Source organism: Acinonyx jubatus, chromosome B4 (assembly GCF_027475565.1).
Source record: "Acinonyx jubatus isolate Ajub_Pintada_27869175 chromosome B4, VMU_Ajub_asm_v1.0, whole genome shotgun sequence".
Lineage (NCBI taxonomy): Eukaryota > Metazoa > Chordata > Mammalia > Carnivora > Felidae > Acinonyx > Acinonyx jubatus.
Window position 1 is genome coordinate 27,299,657 of NC_069387.1, and position 15,115 is coordinate 27,314,771.

The following is a 15,115-nucleotide window of genomic DNA, read 5'->3' on the forward strand; positions in this document are numbered from 1 at the left end:
AGAAATTTATTGCTCACAATTCTGGAGGCTGGAAGTCTGAGATCAGGGCGCCAGCATGATTGGGGGAGGGCCCTCTTTCCATCTGCAGACAGCCAACTTCTTGTATCCTCACTGGGTGGAATGAGCTAGGGAGATGGCTAGGGTCTCTCGGCGCCATTGGGGGGGGGGGTTGTTTAGTTCTATTTTCATTGAAGTGTAGTTGTCTCTGTGTCTCTTTTTATAAGGACACCATTCTCATTCATGAAGGCTCCATCTGATGGCCTAATCCCCTTCCAAAGTCCCCACCTTCTGGTGTTATCGCTTTTGGGGGTTTGCATTTCAACATACGAATTTGGGGGAATACAGACATTCAGACCATAGTAGCTTAGTCCCCAGTGTGTCCCCGGGCAGGTTGGTTTAGCTGTAACAGAGCTAACAAGTGACTAAGAAAAAGGAAGAGGAGGAAAGCATTGCTTTGTAAGGATAGCAGAATGAAATAGTCAGACATTTCAAATATGGTGGGTATGATCTCATATGTACCTATTGAAATTATGGCCTCCTTGCTATGGATCCTAAGTGTAAAATAGGATTAGAGATACAAGAATTCGCCTCCTCCAAAGCAGTCTAGCTGACCAGATACCACAGGTACAAATATGAGGTAGTGGACTTTGATGATCTTGTAAACTTTAGGAGAAAGGTGAACAGATTGTAGAGAGCCTTTCCCAGCGCCGGTGCTGAATAATCACTGTCGTGGTATAGCCCCATTTTGTGCAGTAGTAACTGCAGACTATCCTGTTCTCACTTTAATACAATTTCCTCTGGTTTCTACTGCTGGCATTTAAGTAGGTTAATGGGACATTATAAAAAATTGTGGACGTGGGTAGCAATCTCTTCTTAGGTTATCGAAGCAGAGGGAAGGAGGCAGAGTATGGAAAATTTAGTGCTGAAAAGAGCACTGTTTCAGAGGAGATGCAGACCAATAACACATCTAAAAGGTGCTTCTTTCTGGATAGTAGAAACTTTAAAAATGGAATTCAAACATTAAGACCGTAGCATTTGCTTTAGTTATATATGGAGAGCTGGTATCATACTGAAATACAGAATCATACTTGTGATTGAGCTGTGGCAACCACCCGTGCCTACAGAGGCTGTCGGGTAGAGTCCCTTATCCTGGGGATGGTGAGAGCACAGTGCAGCATCCAGAGCTCAGTGCGTTCGAGGTACCCATCATGTGAGTTGGGCTTGGGCTCCGCCAGTCCCACTGCTTTGGTGCCTCTGACTCAAAAAGGTGAAGAGGAGATTTATGTTAGGGCTCCCTGGGGTATTTGTGTTTTTATCAGCCATTAGATGATCAGAAGACGTTGCTCATTCACGAATGTTCCAGAGTTCTTTACTAATGTGTCTTGCCTGCATTCCCACTGCTGGCTAGTGCCTTGGGTCTCGAAAGTCCAGGGAAAAGATGTGACTTTTTCAAAGCCTGGTTTCATATTGGTTTAAGGGGTCCTGACTCAGTCATAGCTTTTCTAGCATTCTTGAGTCAGAGCTCCACTTTTCAACCCCATTTGCCTTATTCTTTCTATCATATGTTATTCTAAAGGTGAAGAAAGGAGAGGTGACTGGCTGGCTCCATCTGTAGAGAGCATGTGGCCCTTCATCTCAGAGTCATGAGTTCAAGCCCCACGCTGGGCGTGGAGCCTCCTTAAAATAAATAAATAGATAGATAAATAGATAAGTAAGTAAGTAAGTAAAAACATAAATAAGTGTGAAAGAAGGAAAGTGGGGGAGGGAGGAAGTTTATAACTGATATTATTAAATATGTGCCCTTCTAATTATTCTCAGTGTTTGCAATGCTCTTTGCCCATATCACATTAAAAGTGTATAGGGTGTGTATGTAAAATATTTCAGAGTGAGTGTAGAATACATTCGAAGTATTTTATTGTCGCCATTCATTCAACAGATATTTATTGATTTAAAAAAACCACTTTTATAAATCAATAATTTGAAATAAGACACCTATAATATGTTCTCCAAATAAGAAACCAGGCTACCTTGAGAGAAAACAACTGAAGTGCGTAATATAGATTCAGTACCCGGTGGGACGGGCACTGGATCAGGGGGTTCTTCCTTGAGGAAATGACCTTAACCTGAGTCGCAGAGCAGGAGGGAGAGGAGAGAACTCAGGTAGACAGAACAGGTGAGGAGCCACGAGAGCAGTTCCCAGCAGCGCTTGCGTTTTCCACTGGTTTCTGAGCAGCCATGGAAAGGCTGTACTTATCATTGGTACAGACACCAGTTCAGCTTTGTTTCAAGAAAGTAAGTGCCGGGGAGGGGCAGGGGAAGACTTGGAAACCCCACCGTGAAAGTTCAGAAAAATGTTTAACTAGAGAGCAGTTTATTAGTCTTTATTAGCGGTTTTTTGATAAGCACAAAATGGGGGAGGGGGACTATGCACATGTCTACTTTTGAAAATATGAGATAATATTTGTGCCCCAAGGTCAGTGGCCTAAGAAGCTGAATATTTCAGGATTGCACCATTTTTTATATGGAATTTTTTCCCTAAGATGTTAGTTTTGCAAAGAAAGTACAGAACTTTATCAAGATATTTAAATAAATAGTTAAATAATCAATTACAATAGCATGCCATTCCTTAAGTGGGGTACATTTCTACAGTTACTTAATTTTGTAGGTTTATACTAAGTCATACATCTGAATGAAATGCCAGAAAGAATGATCACTGCCTTAGGATTTACTGTTGAGAAGTCAGTGCCAATTCCACTTTTCTGACCTACGTGGGTATTCTAGAATCTTCAAGCCATCTGGAGTGTGGTTTATAAAGACTACTTATTCTCAAGACTTTTGTATTAAATAATATGGAGACATGGCAGTCATATTTATGAATATAAGCCCTACCACATTTGTCAGCAATAACTAAGATTTTAGATGAGCTTGGTTCTAGAAGATGGATGGTGTTACGTATTTTGGAATGCGCAGCAGCTCCTTGAAATGTAATTTATGTGCAGGATATAGAGCATTCATGTGCTCCACTTACAGAGATACACAGCACTTTCCTCAGTCACCTCTTGGACCTCTATGGACGTGCACCCCTACGTGCGGAAACACAAATGGAGGACAGCCCATAGGGAAGGTCAGCTTTGCCCTGACCTTCAGCCTTTTCCAAGGCTGTTGTTCACCTCTCTGGAGGTGATCGTATCACAGGAGAATATTGGTTTTCCTGCTTCTACGCTGGGTTTTCTTGCTGCACAGTGGCAGCTCGGTCTGTCTGGCCCAACCCTAGGTCCACTCCCATGGAAGCCCATGGGGTTGGCATGCAGCAGCCTGGGGGCCTAGTGTTAGAGTGGGAGCTGGCTTTGTATCTCGTCCTTGGGCAGATCATTTAACAGTTTCCTAGTCTGCAAACCGAGGATGATAATTGTTCCAGTTGGTGTGCTGGAGCCGGCTTGCACCTCCTCCTGAGAGCGAGTTTATGCCTTTCTTTTAACTGTGAGTCCAGTGAGTCCTGTGGGAAGCTTGAAAATCAGCCTTAGTGGGGGTATTTATACTATCAGCAAAGACTGCAAAGCATATGCTTAGGGGAAGGGGGTGGGAGAGCAAGACTAAGGAGCAAGTTTTTAAACATTTATTAGCACAGCACTGAGTAGTTCAGGCCTCACAGGGTCTTGCGAAAATAATTAAGATTATGCTTGGAGTATGCCTAGTTATAGAAGAAGAGTACATAGTAAGTGCTCAGTTCTTCTTCACTTTCATTTCCTCCTTTATTCCAAGGCTCTTTTCATGAGCCTTGCAGACCTGTCCACCATCCTTTGATTTCTTGGTACTTTGAAGGCATTTATTATATAATTTCAACACTGGAGGAAAGCATGCACATAACCTAGACAAGTTGCTGATTTTCTGAGGAGGAGATTAGAACACAGGAAGGGTGAGTGACTAATCCAAACTTACACAGCTGTTGGTGAGTGGCTCTAGAAGAGGTTATCAGTCCCAACCAAGGCATCTGGCTGGCAGCTCAGCCATGTTTTTGCCCCCCTGACACTATGTCACCTGCCCCTGCTGACGTAATTCTTCAGTTGCACGAAAAAAGTCCTATAAATAGCTATAACTATAAATGACTGTAAATAAATGAAAACAGCTCCCACTTAACTCCCCAAAATAAAACTTTTTATGTGTCGTCTACATCCACCTATTTAACTATGTATAACAGCTCATTTTCGTTTAGCATTTTTTTTTTACTTAATATCGTGTATCTTGATTCAAATTGACTTTAAACATGACTAATGGAATAATTTAATTTCTAGTTTTCAGAAAGAATTCTTGCTTGAAGACAAAGAACAGCGCACTAACTACAAAGGAGGAATCAATGCTAAGCTTTTAACTGCACTTCCCAAAGGTGAGACTTTCTGTAAATGGTTGACCGGTGTCCTGAGCCTGTAGGTCTTGTGTTGCCTGATTTCCTTGGAGGGGGACTGCTTCACTGATCTCTGGTGTATACTCTGGTACGTGTCCCTTTCTGTCTATTTCAACAATTAGCCTCAACTAAGGTAGCTCTCTTCCTGCGTGTTGAATCTACACCTCTCTACATATCCCTTCTCTTACTTTTAGGCATTCTTGGGTTTTCCCTGGAGGCTGGGGGGTGGGGAGGGTGAGAGAGGCAACCGGCACAGAGTCAACTTTCTTCATCTCTCCTACCTGTCACCTTCTCCAGGGACGGTGGGTTTTGCTCGTAAGCCCTTTTCTTTTCCATCCGCTCGCTCCATTTCCTCCACCTCTGGACGTCTGCCAGTGTTGCTTCATTTCCACTGAGTATGCTAGAGCTCCCTGCTGGGCAGCACACTGGCCTACCAGTGCAGACTGTTCCACACACGCTTCCTTCTCCAAGTAGGTACTCGCCAGTTCGGTGAATTCGTATTTTCATTGGTAGAGATGCATGTGCACTAAAATATGTGCAGCTGTCACCAGCCAACCACCCCTTGTTTCGCCCGAGAAATGACATAAATGTTACCAGATCTTTGTTTCCCCCAACTGTAACACTGGCACAGCGTGGTACCGGCTCACAAACTATCTCCATCCCAAATGAGCTGGGTAAACCTTACTATGGAAGAAACAGATTTAGTGGAAGATCCGATATCCGATTTTTTTTTTCTTTTGGTCCTCTGAAAGAAAACAAAAACAAAAACAAACATAAGATCAAACCTAAAAGAAATTAGACCAGAAACAATATTCGTTTAATAGAAACTAAATCTAGTTTAAAAGGCCCGCTGCTAAATGGGCGTATATCCTGAGGAATTGAATGGATGATACGGCTAGACAAAGTCTGATGAGGTAGGATATTTGCAGGTCCCCAGGGATTTGGCCTTGTGGAGAAACTTCAAACAGGGACATTTTGTAATTTCCAAGTACTTACAAAACTGTCGAGAGGAAGACAGGCTTACTCCATGTTGCCCCAGAGGCCAAAAACAAGAATAATGTACTGAATTACAGGGAAGTAGGTGAGATTTCATACGAGAGAGACAATTCTGATAGTTCATGGGACCTAGAAATGAAATGGCCTGTATTATCATCTCTTCTGCTCCCAGTAGCTGTTCAAGGAAGGTCATGTGCTTCCATGGGAAGGACACATGCTGTGGGTTCCTGCCTGGATGGCATGAAATGGAAAGGTCCTTCTGATTTTTTAGACTCTGTAAAAGAGAAAGAAACTCAAGCTAATCTGAGTCAGACTTAAAATCTATGAAGATGAGCCAAACAAAGTACTGCTAAATTTGATTTTAGCAGTAGCTTCGAAGATTGGACTGATTAGACAAAATTCTGTAGTAAAAGCTGCTTTACTCGTCCTCCTGGCCTAGCCCAGGTCCTTTCCTTGATGAACGGTAGTACATGCAATATTGGGATCAGAAAAATTAGAAGCAATAGATGAGATGCGAGGTCCCTTCAGGCTCAACAGCTTATAACTCCATATGTGCCAAAATTTAAAAACACATAAGTTGATTAACCAGTTTCACCAGAAAATGTATCATAATTGGTTATAAAAATGTAACTCTTCACAAAATGAAGATAATGCCATGCATTAATCAGATTTATGTTTCCAAATTCACAAGATCTTCAAAATGTGCTTTAAAAGTGTCAGAGCCCCTCCTCCCCTGAATTCCATGCAAATTCCCCAATCGTCTTGTCTTACATTGTGCACTTTATGAATTCGGGCAGGCATGTTTGGAAAGACCCACGTATTACCGGTAATCTCACTCCTCCATGTTAACACATCTCTTAATGGCAGCTCCTGGCAATATAATGGTAAAAATAGGAATTGATTCCAACTGTTTTAATGGCATAGAGCTTTATGTCTGTTTACACATTTCCAGCAGTTTCTTTCCATTCATTTAGTGAGGAATTCTTGCTTTTGTGCAAATGAGCATTAAAATGATCATTGGCTTTTCTCTAAGGGGCTTCCTTTAACTGTGTATCACACACAAGTTATCCGATGACTAAAAACCTTTACCTATGCAAAGTTTATAATATGGAAATAGATTTTCCACTTAGGAATTGTGAAATGAACCAAATACATTACTTCTTTAATAGCTTTAGTGAGCTATAATTCGTATAGCATACAGTTCATCCATTTACAGCACTCAGCTCAGTGGCTTTCAGCATATCCACAGAGTTGTGCATCCAGGGCCGCCGTCAGTTTCGGAAAGTTGTCATTATCCAAAAAGAAGTCCCACACTTCGGAGCCATCACCCCTCTCCCTTATTCCTCTAGTTTTGTAATGACTTATTTTCTAAGCTGCTTGTCTTTATATTAGTGGCTGCCTTCCAAGTGTAAAAGTTGAAGTGCGTTACTCCTCTGGGAAGTCAGATCAGTATTCAGAACATTCTGGGTCTGGCCTGTGCTCTTAGCCTGTCAAATGCAGGCTGGGAGAGCTCTTGGCAGTCCCTTGCCACTTATATTTCTTCGGAAGATTCTACTGTACTTGGGTTTAGACGACTGGACTCGACGATAACTTTACCAGAAAGCCTGCTTCTCAGGGCTAATTAAAGAAACTGTATTCCTCAAGAAAACTACCCAGCAGACCAAATCATCCTGAGTATTGGCATTACATATTATTATAAAGCATATTAGGCAGTTAAATAAAATATAAATTATTATAGCTCTTGGGGCGCCTGGGTGGCTCAGTCGGTTAAGCATTAACTCTTGATTTTGGCTCAGGTTATGATCTCACAGTTTGCGGGATCAAACCCTGCATCAGGATCCATGCTGCTTGGGAGTCTCTCTCTCCCTCTCTCTCTGCCCCTCCCCAACTTACGCTCGCTCACTCTCTCTCTCAAAAACAAACAAACAAACAAACAAACAAACCTTTTTAAAAAAAGTATTATAGCCCTGATGTCAATTGCCCTTAAATTACCTTACTTGGAAAATGACCCTCCCATTCCCATCAAAAAGAACCAAAGAAATAGACTCACAGAATCCATATTGCCACAGAAGTACCATTCAGAATTACTCAGACAAGGGCAGAAGACTAAAATAGCAGGTATAATGAGGGATAATTTAGTGTATGTTAAAGTTTTAATTAATGTATTTGAAGGCAAAGTAGAACATTTATCACAACAGAAGTTAGATCAACAGTGCCTATTATGTATTGTGTATTAGATGATGACTAGTATTACTGTTACCTGAACCATTTCTGAATTGTGCATATTCTGCCACAGCATATAATCAACTGAATTATGGCCGCTTAATCCAATTTTTAAAAACATTCTTATTTCCTATTTTTTAGGAAATATATGTTGAAGAGTTTAGAGGGAAAGGGATATCATGCTGCCAACTTATTCTTTTTTTTTTCCTTTTTTATTTTTTTGCTATTTATTTGTTTGTTTATTTATATACAAGTTGGTTAACATATAGTATAATAATGGTTTCAGGAGAGAATTTAGTGATTCATCACTTACATATAACATCCAGTGCTTCTCCCAACAACTGCCCTCCTTAATGCTCATCACCCATTTAGCCCATCTCCCCCCCCCACTTCCCCTCCAGCAGCCCTCAGTTTGTTCTCTGTCGTAAGAGTCTCTTATGGTTTGCCTCCCTGTCTCTTTTTATCTTCTTTTTCCTTCCCTTCCCCTATGTTTATGTGTTGTGTTTCTTAAATTCCACATGAGTGAAATCATATGATATTTGTCTTTCTCTGACTGATTTCTCTTAGCATAATACACTCTAGTTCCATCCATGTTGTTGCAAATGGAAAGATTTCATTCTTTTTGATTGCCGAATTATATTCTATCGTCTCTCTCTCTCTCTCTCTCTCTCTCTCTCTCTCTCTCACACACACACACACACACACACACACACACACACACCACATTTTCTTTATCCATTTGTCAGTTGATGGACATTTGGGCCCTTTCCATAATTTAGAAATTATTGATAGTGCTGCTGTAAACATTGGGCCGCATGTGTCCTTTCAAATCAGATAAAAGGGACATCATGCTGCAACTTATTCTTAAATGGTTCAGAAAAGTTAACATGTAAATATGTGTACTTGCATGCATGCATATATACACATCACACACGTAAATACGTGTATGGAAAAGGATAAACGTAAACCAAATGTATTGAGGTATTAACATGTTGTGAAGCATGTCTTGACTTTTCTATAAGTCTAAAATTATATAAAAATTGTAAAGGAAAGAAAGCTTTTGGTAGATCATAAGCAATAATAAACTGTATTCAAGATTATCAATCAGGAGATGCCTGTGATAGTGATTTATGTGGCGGTCTTTATGCATGAAACAACACAGAGGCAACATAGATTTCCATAGCTGGGGTGCCTTCCATGATTTCTTAGTATTAGCTTTTGTTCAATGTTTTATAATAAACCTGACCAAAAATTCAAGTGGAGGGCCTAAAGAACACTGCAAGAGCCCAAAAGAGGTTTGTTTTTTGGTTTTGGTTTTGGTTTTCCTGGAAAGGGTCAGAAAAAGTACGCACACATCAGCAATTCAAATAAAACCTCATTCTCTTTTATACAACTGAAGTGTTTTCCCATGGGCTAGATATACTAGGGTAATTATACTTCATGTTTGTTTTACTAATTTTACTTGTAAATTATAGTCTTGGGAAAGGAAGCTTCTCTGTTCTTTTGTCTTCCACATCATTTCTTTCCCCTGTAATTTCACATCTATAGAAAGGAAGCAAATCTTGGTAACTGAAAAATACATTTGTTAGAAAGAATAGACTGAGCAGTAATTTGTTTGCGTAAGGGATTTTTTTCTAAAAGATTCACTATGGATTTCCACTAAGAATGAATAAGCTTGCTGATACATTTGCTTAATTATTTTTAAAGTAATCTCTACACCCGACATGGGGCCTGAACTCACCACCCTGACATCAGGAGTCAGATGCTTTACTGACCGAACCAGCCAATGCCCCTAACTTGCTGGTACATATAAAGTATGGTTTGATTTATGACTTCATTTCAGTCCTCGGTAAATAATCAAAGAGGACTGTACGTTATAAGCTTGAAACAGTTTTTTTTTTTTTTTTAACGTTTATTTATTTTTGAGACAGAGAGAAAGAGAGCATGAACAGGGGAGGGGCAGAGAGAGAGGGAGACATGGAATCCGAAACGGGCTCCAGGCTCTGAGCTGTCAGCACAGAGCCCGACGCGGGGCTCGAACTCACGGACCGTGAGATCATGACCTGAGCCAAAGTCGGACGCTTAACCGACTGAGCCACCCAGGCGCCCCAGAAACAGTTTTGACTTCGAATCTAGATGTGGTTTGAGTTTGAATCTAGATGTGATTGGAGAGAGGAGCTAGCTAGTGGTGTCTGTTAGTGGGATAACCTAGAACCTGGGCATCCAGGGGACGGGCTACCGTCCAAGGACAGTAACTTCCCCGGGGCGCAAGGGGGGACTTTAGAAACAAATGGGAGCATTTTTGTGTCACAGCAACTGGTGATGATTAGGCGTTTGTTAGGGAAGCCACGGACACTTAACACCCTGCAGTACAAGGCTCACAATGAGGAAAATTTTCACTCAAAAGGCCGTTCGCACCCCCATGGTGATCTGTGCTCTGTTTTAGAGCCAGTCGGTGAATCTGTCAACCTGATGAGGTGCACCTGAATGTCTGCTATATGCTATCCTAAGACGTACAAATGACAGTGTTCATTAGTGGGTTGCCTGGCCTGTTTTGTCCAGAAAGGGACAGAGATCACCATGAACTTGGTTTACCATCCTCCTTTCTCCCACTGCCCCAGACTTCGTAGGGTTCAGTTTCCATGATGAATGACTATTGTGACCATCAGCCTGTTCCCTTCTCGTAGTCTTTACAGAATATTGAGACGGGTAGGGAATGGCAGTAGGAAGAGTATAGTTCTTTTGGGGGTGGGGCATTGGCATAGTCCAGTTCCTTCTAGAATATGTGAAATAGAAAAATGACAGGAAGCAATTTGTTAGTTATCTTTCTCTCTGTACTGCTGGGATCTTTTTTGGGGGGAAGAGGATCTTTCTTAAAAAATATCTTTAGTTACATTAATTTCTATAGAAAAATTTAAAAACTAAAAATTTAATGCAATAAAAGTGATTTTCACAGTCTCAAATTGGGATTACAAAGTAGATCATAACTTTTTCCAATAGAAGTTATAGGACACTCTGTATGTTAAATTGATATTTGTATCCTTGTCTTGGTCCATTTGGGCTGGTATAACAAAATACCATAGACTGGGGTGGCTTCTAAGAGAGCAGAAATGTATTGCTCGTAGTTCTGAAGGCTGGAATCCCTAGATCAGGGATCCGGTGTGGCTGGGTTCTGGTGAGACCCCCCTCGTGACTTGCAGACCGCCAGCTGCTCTTTGGGTCTCACATGGGAAGCGGTGAGGAAGTTCTGTGGGACCTCTTTTAGAAGGGCACTAATCCTACTCGTGAAAGCAAACAATCATCTCCCAAAGGTCCCACCTCCTAATACTATCAGTGTGAGGATTAAGATTTCAACATATGAATTTGGTGGCGGGGGTGGGGGGGCACATAAACATTTAGACTATAGCATACCTAGCTGAAATGCTTCACGTGGAGGGAAAGTTAAATGGCGTTAGGCTGTGCAAGACCCTATTATATCCTGTTTCTCAATTACGAGTGTGATGCATTGAGTTTGAAACCTACTTTTCAGAGCACTTGGAATTTGGTTTCAATAGCTTCTTGAGCAATCATATGAAAAAACATGACCCCTTTCTCTTCTTGGGGCTTAAATAATTAATTGATACTCTTTGGTTTATATCATCCTTGAAAACAGTTTCAAAATCTGCACTACCGGTCGTTAAAGTTTCCTCACCATAATCTCACTGGAGCTAATTGGTTAAGTGGGAAGCTGTTATTAGTCAAGCTTTCTCAAAAGGCTGCATGGCGGGATGCACCATTATCATTATACCCTTGTCTTCCAAATAAGAACATAATTAACTATGCAGAGAAAGTATACCCCTGACTCCAGCCACTCTGTTTCCTGGGAAAACCACCTGAGGGAGAGACCTTTATGAAGCCAACTATCTCGACAAAAGTCAATCTGACTAAAATTTTAAGGTGGTTATCATGTAAAAATAAATAAATAAAAACTAGGCTTGTATCTCTGGAGACAAACGGCAATATAAAAGGGGTGTGGGTGTGGGTGGGTGTGTGTGTGTGTGTGTGTGTGGTTTTTGACTCATTACTAAAAATGACCACTTTATTTTTTTTTTTAATTTTTTTTCAACGTTTATTTATTTTTGGGACAGAGAGAGACAGAGCATGAACGGGGGAGGGGCAGAGAGAGAGGGAGACATAGAATCGGAAACAGGCTCCAGGCTCTGAGCCATCAGCCCAGAGCCTGACGCGGGGCTCAAACTCCCGGACCGCGAGATCGTGACCTGGCTGAAGTCGGACGCTTAACCGACTGCGCCACCCAGGCGCCTCTAAAAATGACCACTTTAAAAAAATAAAATGGAAATTGAAGTAGCTGAAAGTTAAATTCCAATATTCAGGGGCACCTGGCTGGCTCAGGCGACTCTTGATCTCAGGGTGGTGAGTTCAAGCCCCACGCTGGGCGTAGCATTTACTTTAAAAAAAATTAAAAAAAAAAGGAAAAGAAAAAATTAGAAAATACTTAAGCAGTCCGGTGTGCCTCCTTTGAGTTTCTTCTTTGACCCAGTCTTTCAAAATTCTATGGGCCGCCAGGGCTATCAGCGACTCTGTGGTGTTCCTGGGTCCTCAGTAGGAACCACTCAGATGAGCCTTCGTGAATTCGTGGGATTGAGGAGGAAGCGAGAAGAGAGACCTTTATTCTCCACCAAATGTGTCCATTTCTCCAAAGAAACAATGATTTGGCATCTCGGTGATATCCTTATAGTCAGTATCACACGGGACCCTCCTCACCTCAGCAAAACATTTGTCTGCTCATCCAGAGTCTCCAAGAGAATTGGGGTAATTACCTTATCCATCATCTACCCAAATTATAGCAGGAAAACCATTGTTAGCGTTTCCTTCCAGCGAAAGCCGGTGAGGGGAAGCTTAGGAACCGGCTTAACCTAAACTACAGTAAATGGCTGTCGGCTGCATTAGGTACCACTGGGAACACAATCCAGTAGTCACAGAGCTCTCCAGGTTGTGTGATGGGACCAAATAGTGTGAGACACGTGGTTGGAGCTTGCTGATGGGCATGTCGAGGTTCTTGTCCTTGTCTCTACTTTTGCAGACTTTCGAAGTTTTCCATAATGAAATGCCATTAGTATTGAACCTACTAACAGTTAAAAACAGATAGATTCTGCTTGCTGAAGAGATCTTAATGTTCAGGCTTCCTCAGACTCTCCTGGATGGAACAGAACTTGTTCCTATTAATCCATTCCTTACTCATGGTTTTACGCCTTAGCGCAGCCTGTGAAGTGCATGCAGGTGCATCCCATTTGGTGTCTGCTCTTCGGCACTAGAAGACAATCACCAGGAGGACAGGAACTGTGTCAATTTTGCATATCACTGCTACATAGAAGCCAAGAACAGAAACATTAGTTCAATAAATGTAGGTTTCCCGAAGGAGTGAAATGAATGCATGACCACTGAGTACTGGACTATCTTCATTCTTCTTCGTTTTATTTTAGTTGCAGAATTAAGAAAAATCTTTGAACCAAAGAGGAAAGAACTTTCAGAAATGAAAAGGTAAGATATTTCTTGTACCTAATTAGAAAGTCGAAAAGCTTGGTGAAACAGTATTCCCTTTTCCCTTAGAATTGATTTCCGTGGCTCACTAGGCCCTTTTTGTTGTCTTGCACAGAAAAGAAAGAATCGCCAGGCGCCTAGAAGGAATTGAAACGGACACCCAGCCCATCCTCTTGCAGAGCTGCACGGGGTTAGTGACCCATCGCCTGCTGGAGGAAGACACGCCCAGATACATGCGAGCCACAGACCCGGCCAGCCCCCACACCGGTGAGCATGCCCGCCTGGTGGCCTGTGATCAAGCAGGCTGCCCGAGATATTCCACAGAGCCTTTTTTATCCAGTGCTATTGGAAAGTGAGATACTCTGCAAAGACGAATTACGTAGATGTACTGATTAAATACACGCGCTTGTAAAAAGCTTCAGCCACATATGTCAGCTCTGTCCTGCCTCATAGATGTGGTCCTCTGGTGTCGCAGCAAGAAATGATTCCCCTTGGCACACTGTTGGGTAATTGATGATGTCATTTCCCCCCTTGTCTGGGACCCGTAAAGGGCAGGAACTGTGTTTCCCTCTTGGTGTCCTCAGTGCCCTGGCACCAGACCTGTTGCCAGAGATCCTCAGTAAGAGTTTGTTGGAGGACTGAATGAGACACATTTTTACAGAATCCCCAGGTCCCCAGCACAGGGCCCGGCTGCTCGTGGCAGGTAGCATTAAAAGTAAACCTGGACCTTGAGTGGGTAGGGCTCTTAGTCTATGTGTTTATGCAACAAAAATTCTATTTAAATTATTGTAATACATGTAATTTTAATACATGTATTGTAATACATGCAAATTTTAAATTCTATTTAAATGTAATACATGTAATACATGTAATTCTATTTAAATTATTATAATACATGTAATTGCATATTTATTTCCTGTTAAGCAGTATTTCAAACATAACCTACCTTTTTTTTTTTTTTTTTTTTGATCACTGTCAATGTTTGAACATTGGATATTCAACGTGGCCTTGGAAGAGGATGACCCACATGGGGCTGTTTGTCCCACCCCATCCCTGGCTCTGTAGCTCTATGCCCCTGCTGCTGCTTATAGCCATTGTTTCTTAGTTTCTTCCTCAGAGGGGCTGTTGCTCTCACTTCATGATGTGATAATTTCACTTGTCTGGAGTTCCTGAGCTTCTATGGCCAGAAAACTAGACAATTACGATTTTTTAAAATTCCATGAAGAATCAAGACTGGACAGAGTACCAAAATTTATGGCCAGAAATGAACGATAGTGTATATAAAATGTGAATCCATGTATTACCATGATAATTTAAGCTTCACATATTTGTGAGAAATGGAAGACTTACTTAATAAAATGGTACTGGGAAAATAGGTTATTGTGCAGTGGGAGAGGGGACATAGCCCTCTTCTCACTTATATAAAACACAAAAATACGTGCCAAGTAGTCATATGATTAATTTTAAGAAAGTAATTTAAAAACATGAAAACATAGGTGAATATTTAATTCAAACTGAATGAGAAAGGACTTTCAAAACACAGAAATAGCTGTGGAAATCACACATGACCAGGCCAATTGACTTGACTACATAACAATTCACATCTGTACTCCAAAGAAAATCTAAAAAATTAAACAAGTTTGAAATATTCATGAATAAGATTAAGGTTCATGGTCCTATAAAAGTGCACACAAACCAATAAAAAAGGACAGTAGGAATCAGTAAAATATAGAGCAGTAAGCTTGATCAGATATTCCAGAGGAGAAAAAACAAATGGCTAATAAATAATTGGAAAATGCACATATTCTCTTTTTCTAGTAATCAAATGATATTTTGTAATTAACACTCAATGTTTATAGGAGAACATATATGGCAGATTCAAGTGCAAATTGATGCAAACTTTAAAAAATTAATTTGACAGTCTAGCAAGTATCTTAAAATGATATACTTTTT

At 41.1% G+C, this 15,115-nt stretch overlaps 1 protein-coding gene across 20 annotated transcripts in view; it reads left to right on the forward strand.

Moving 5' to 3' along the window:
- SVIL (supervillin) overlaps positions 1-15,115 on the forward strand; it is a 231,358-nt gene that overhangs the window by 131,055 nt on the left and 85,188 nt on the right. For all 20 annotated transcript variants that reach the window (XM_053225459.1, XM_053225463.1, XM_053225462.1 and 17 more), the window contains 3 exons: positions 4,293-4,384; positions 13,105-13,162; positions 13,278-13,429. In XM_053225459.1, coding sequence (XP_053081434.1) covers positions 13,155-13,162; positions 13,278-13,429 — 160 coding nt within the window. In that variant the 5' untranslated portion in view covers positions 4,293-4,384; positions 13,105-13,154. The remainder of the gene's footprint in view (positions 1-4,292; positions 4,385-13,104; positions 13,163-13,277; positions 13,430-15,115) is intronic.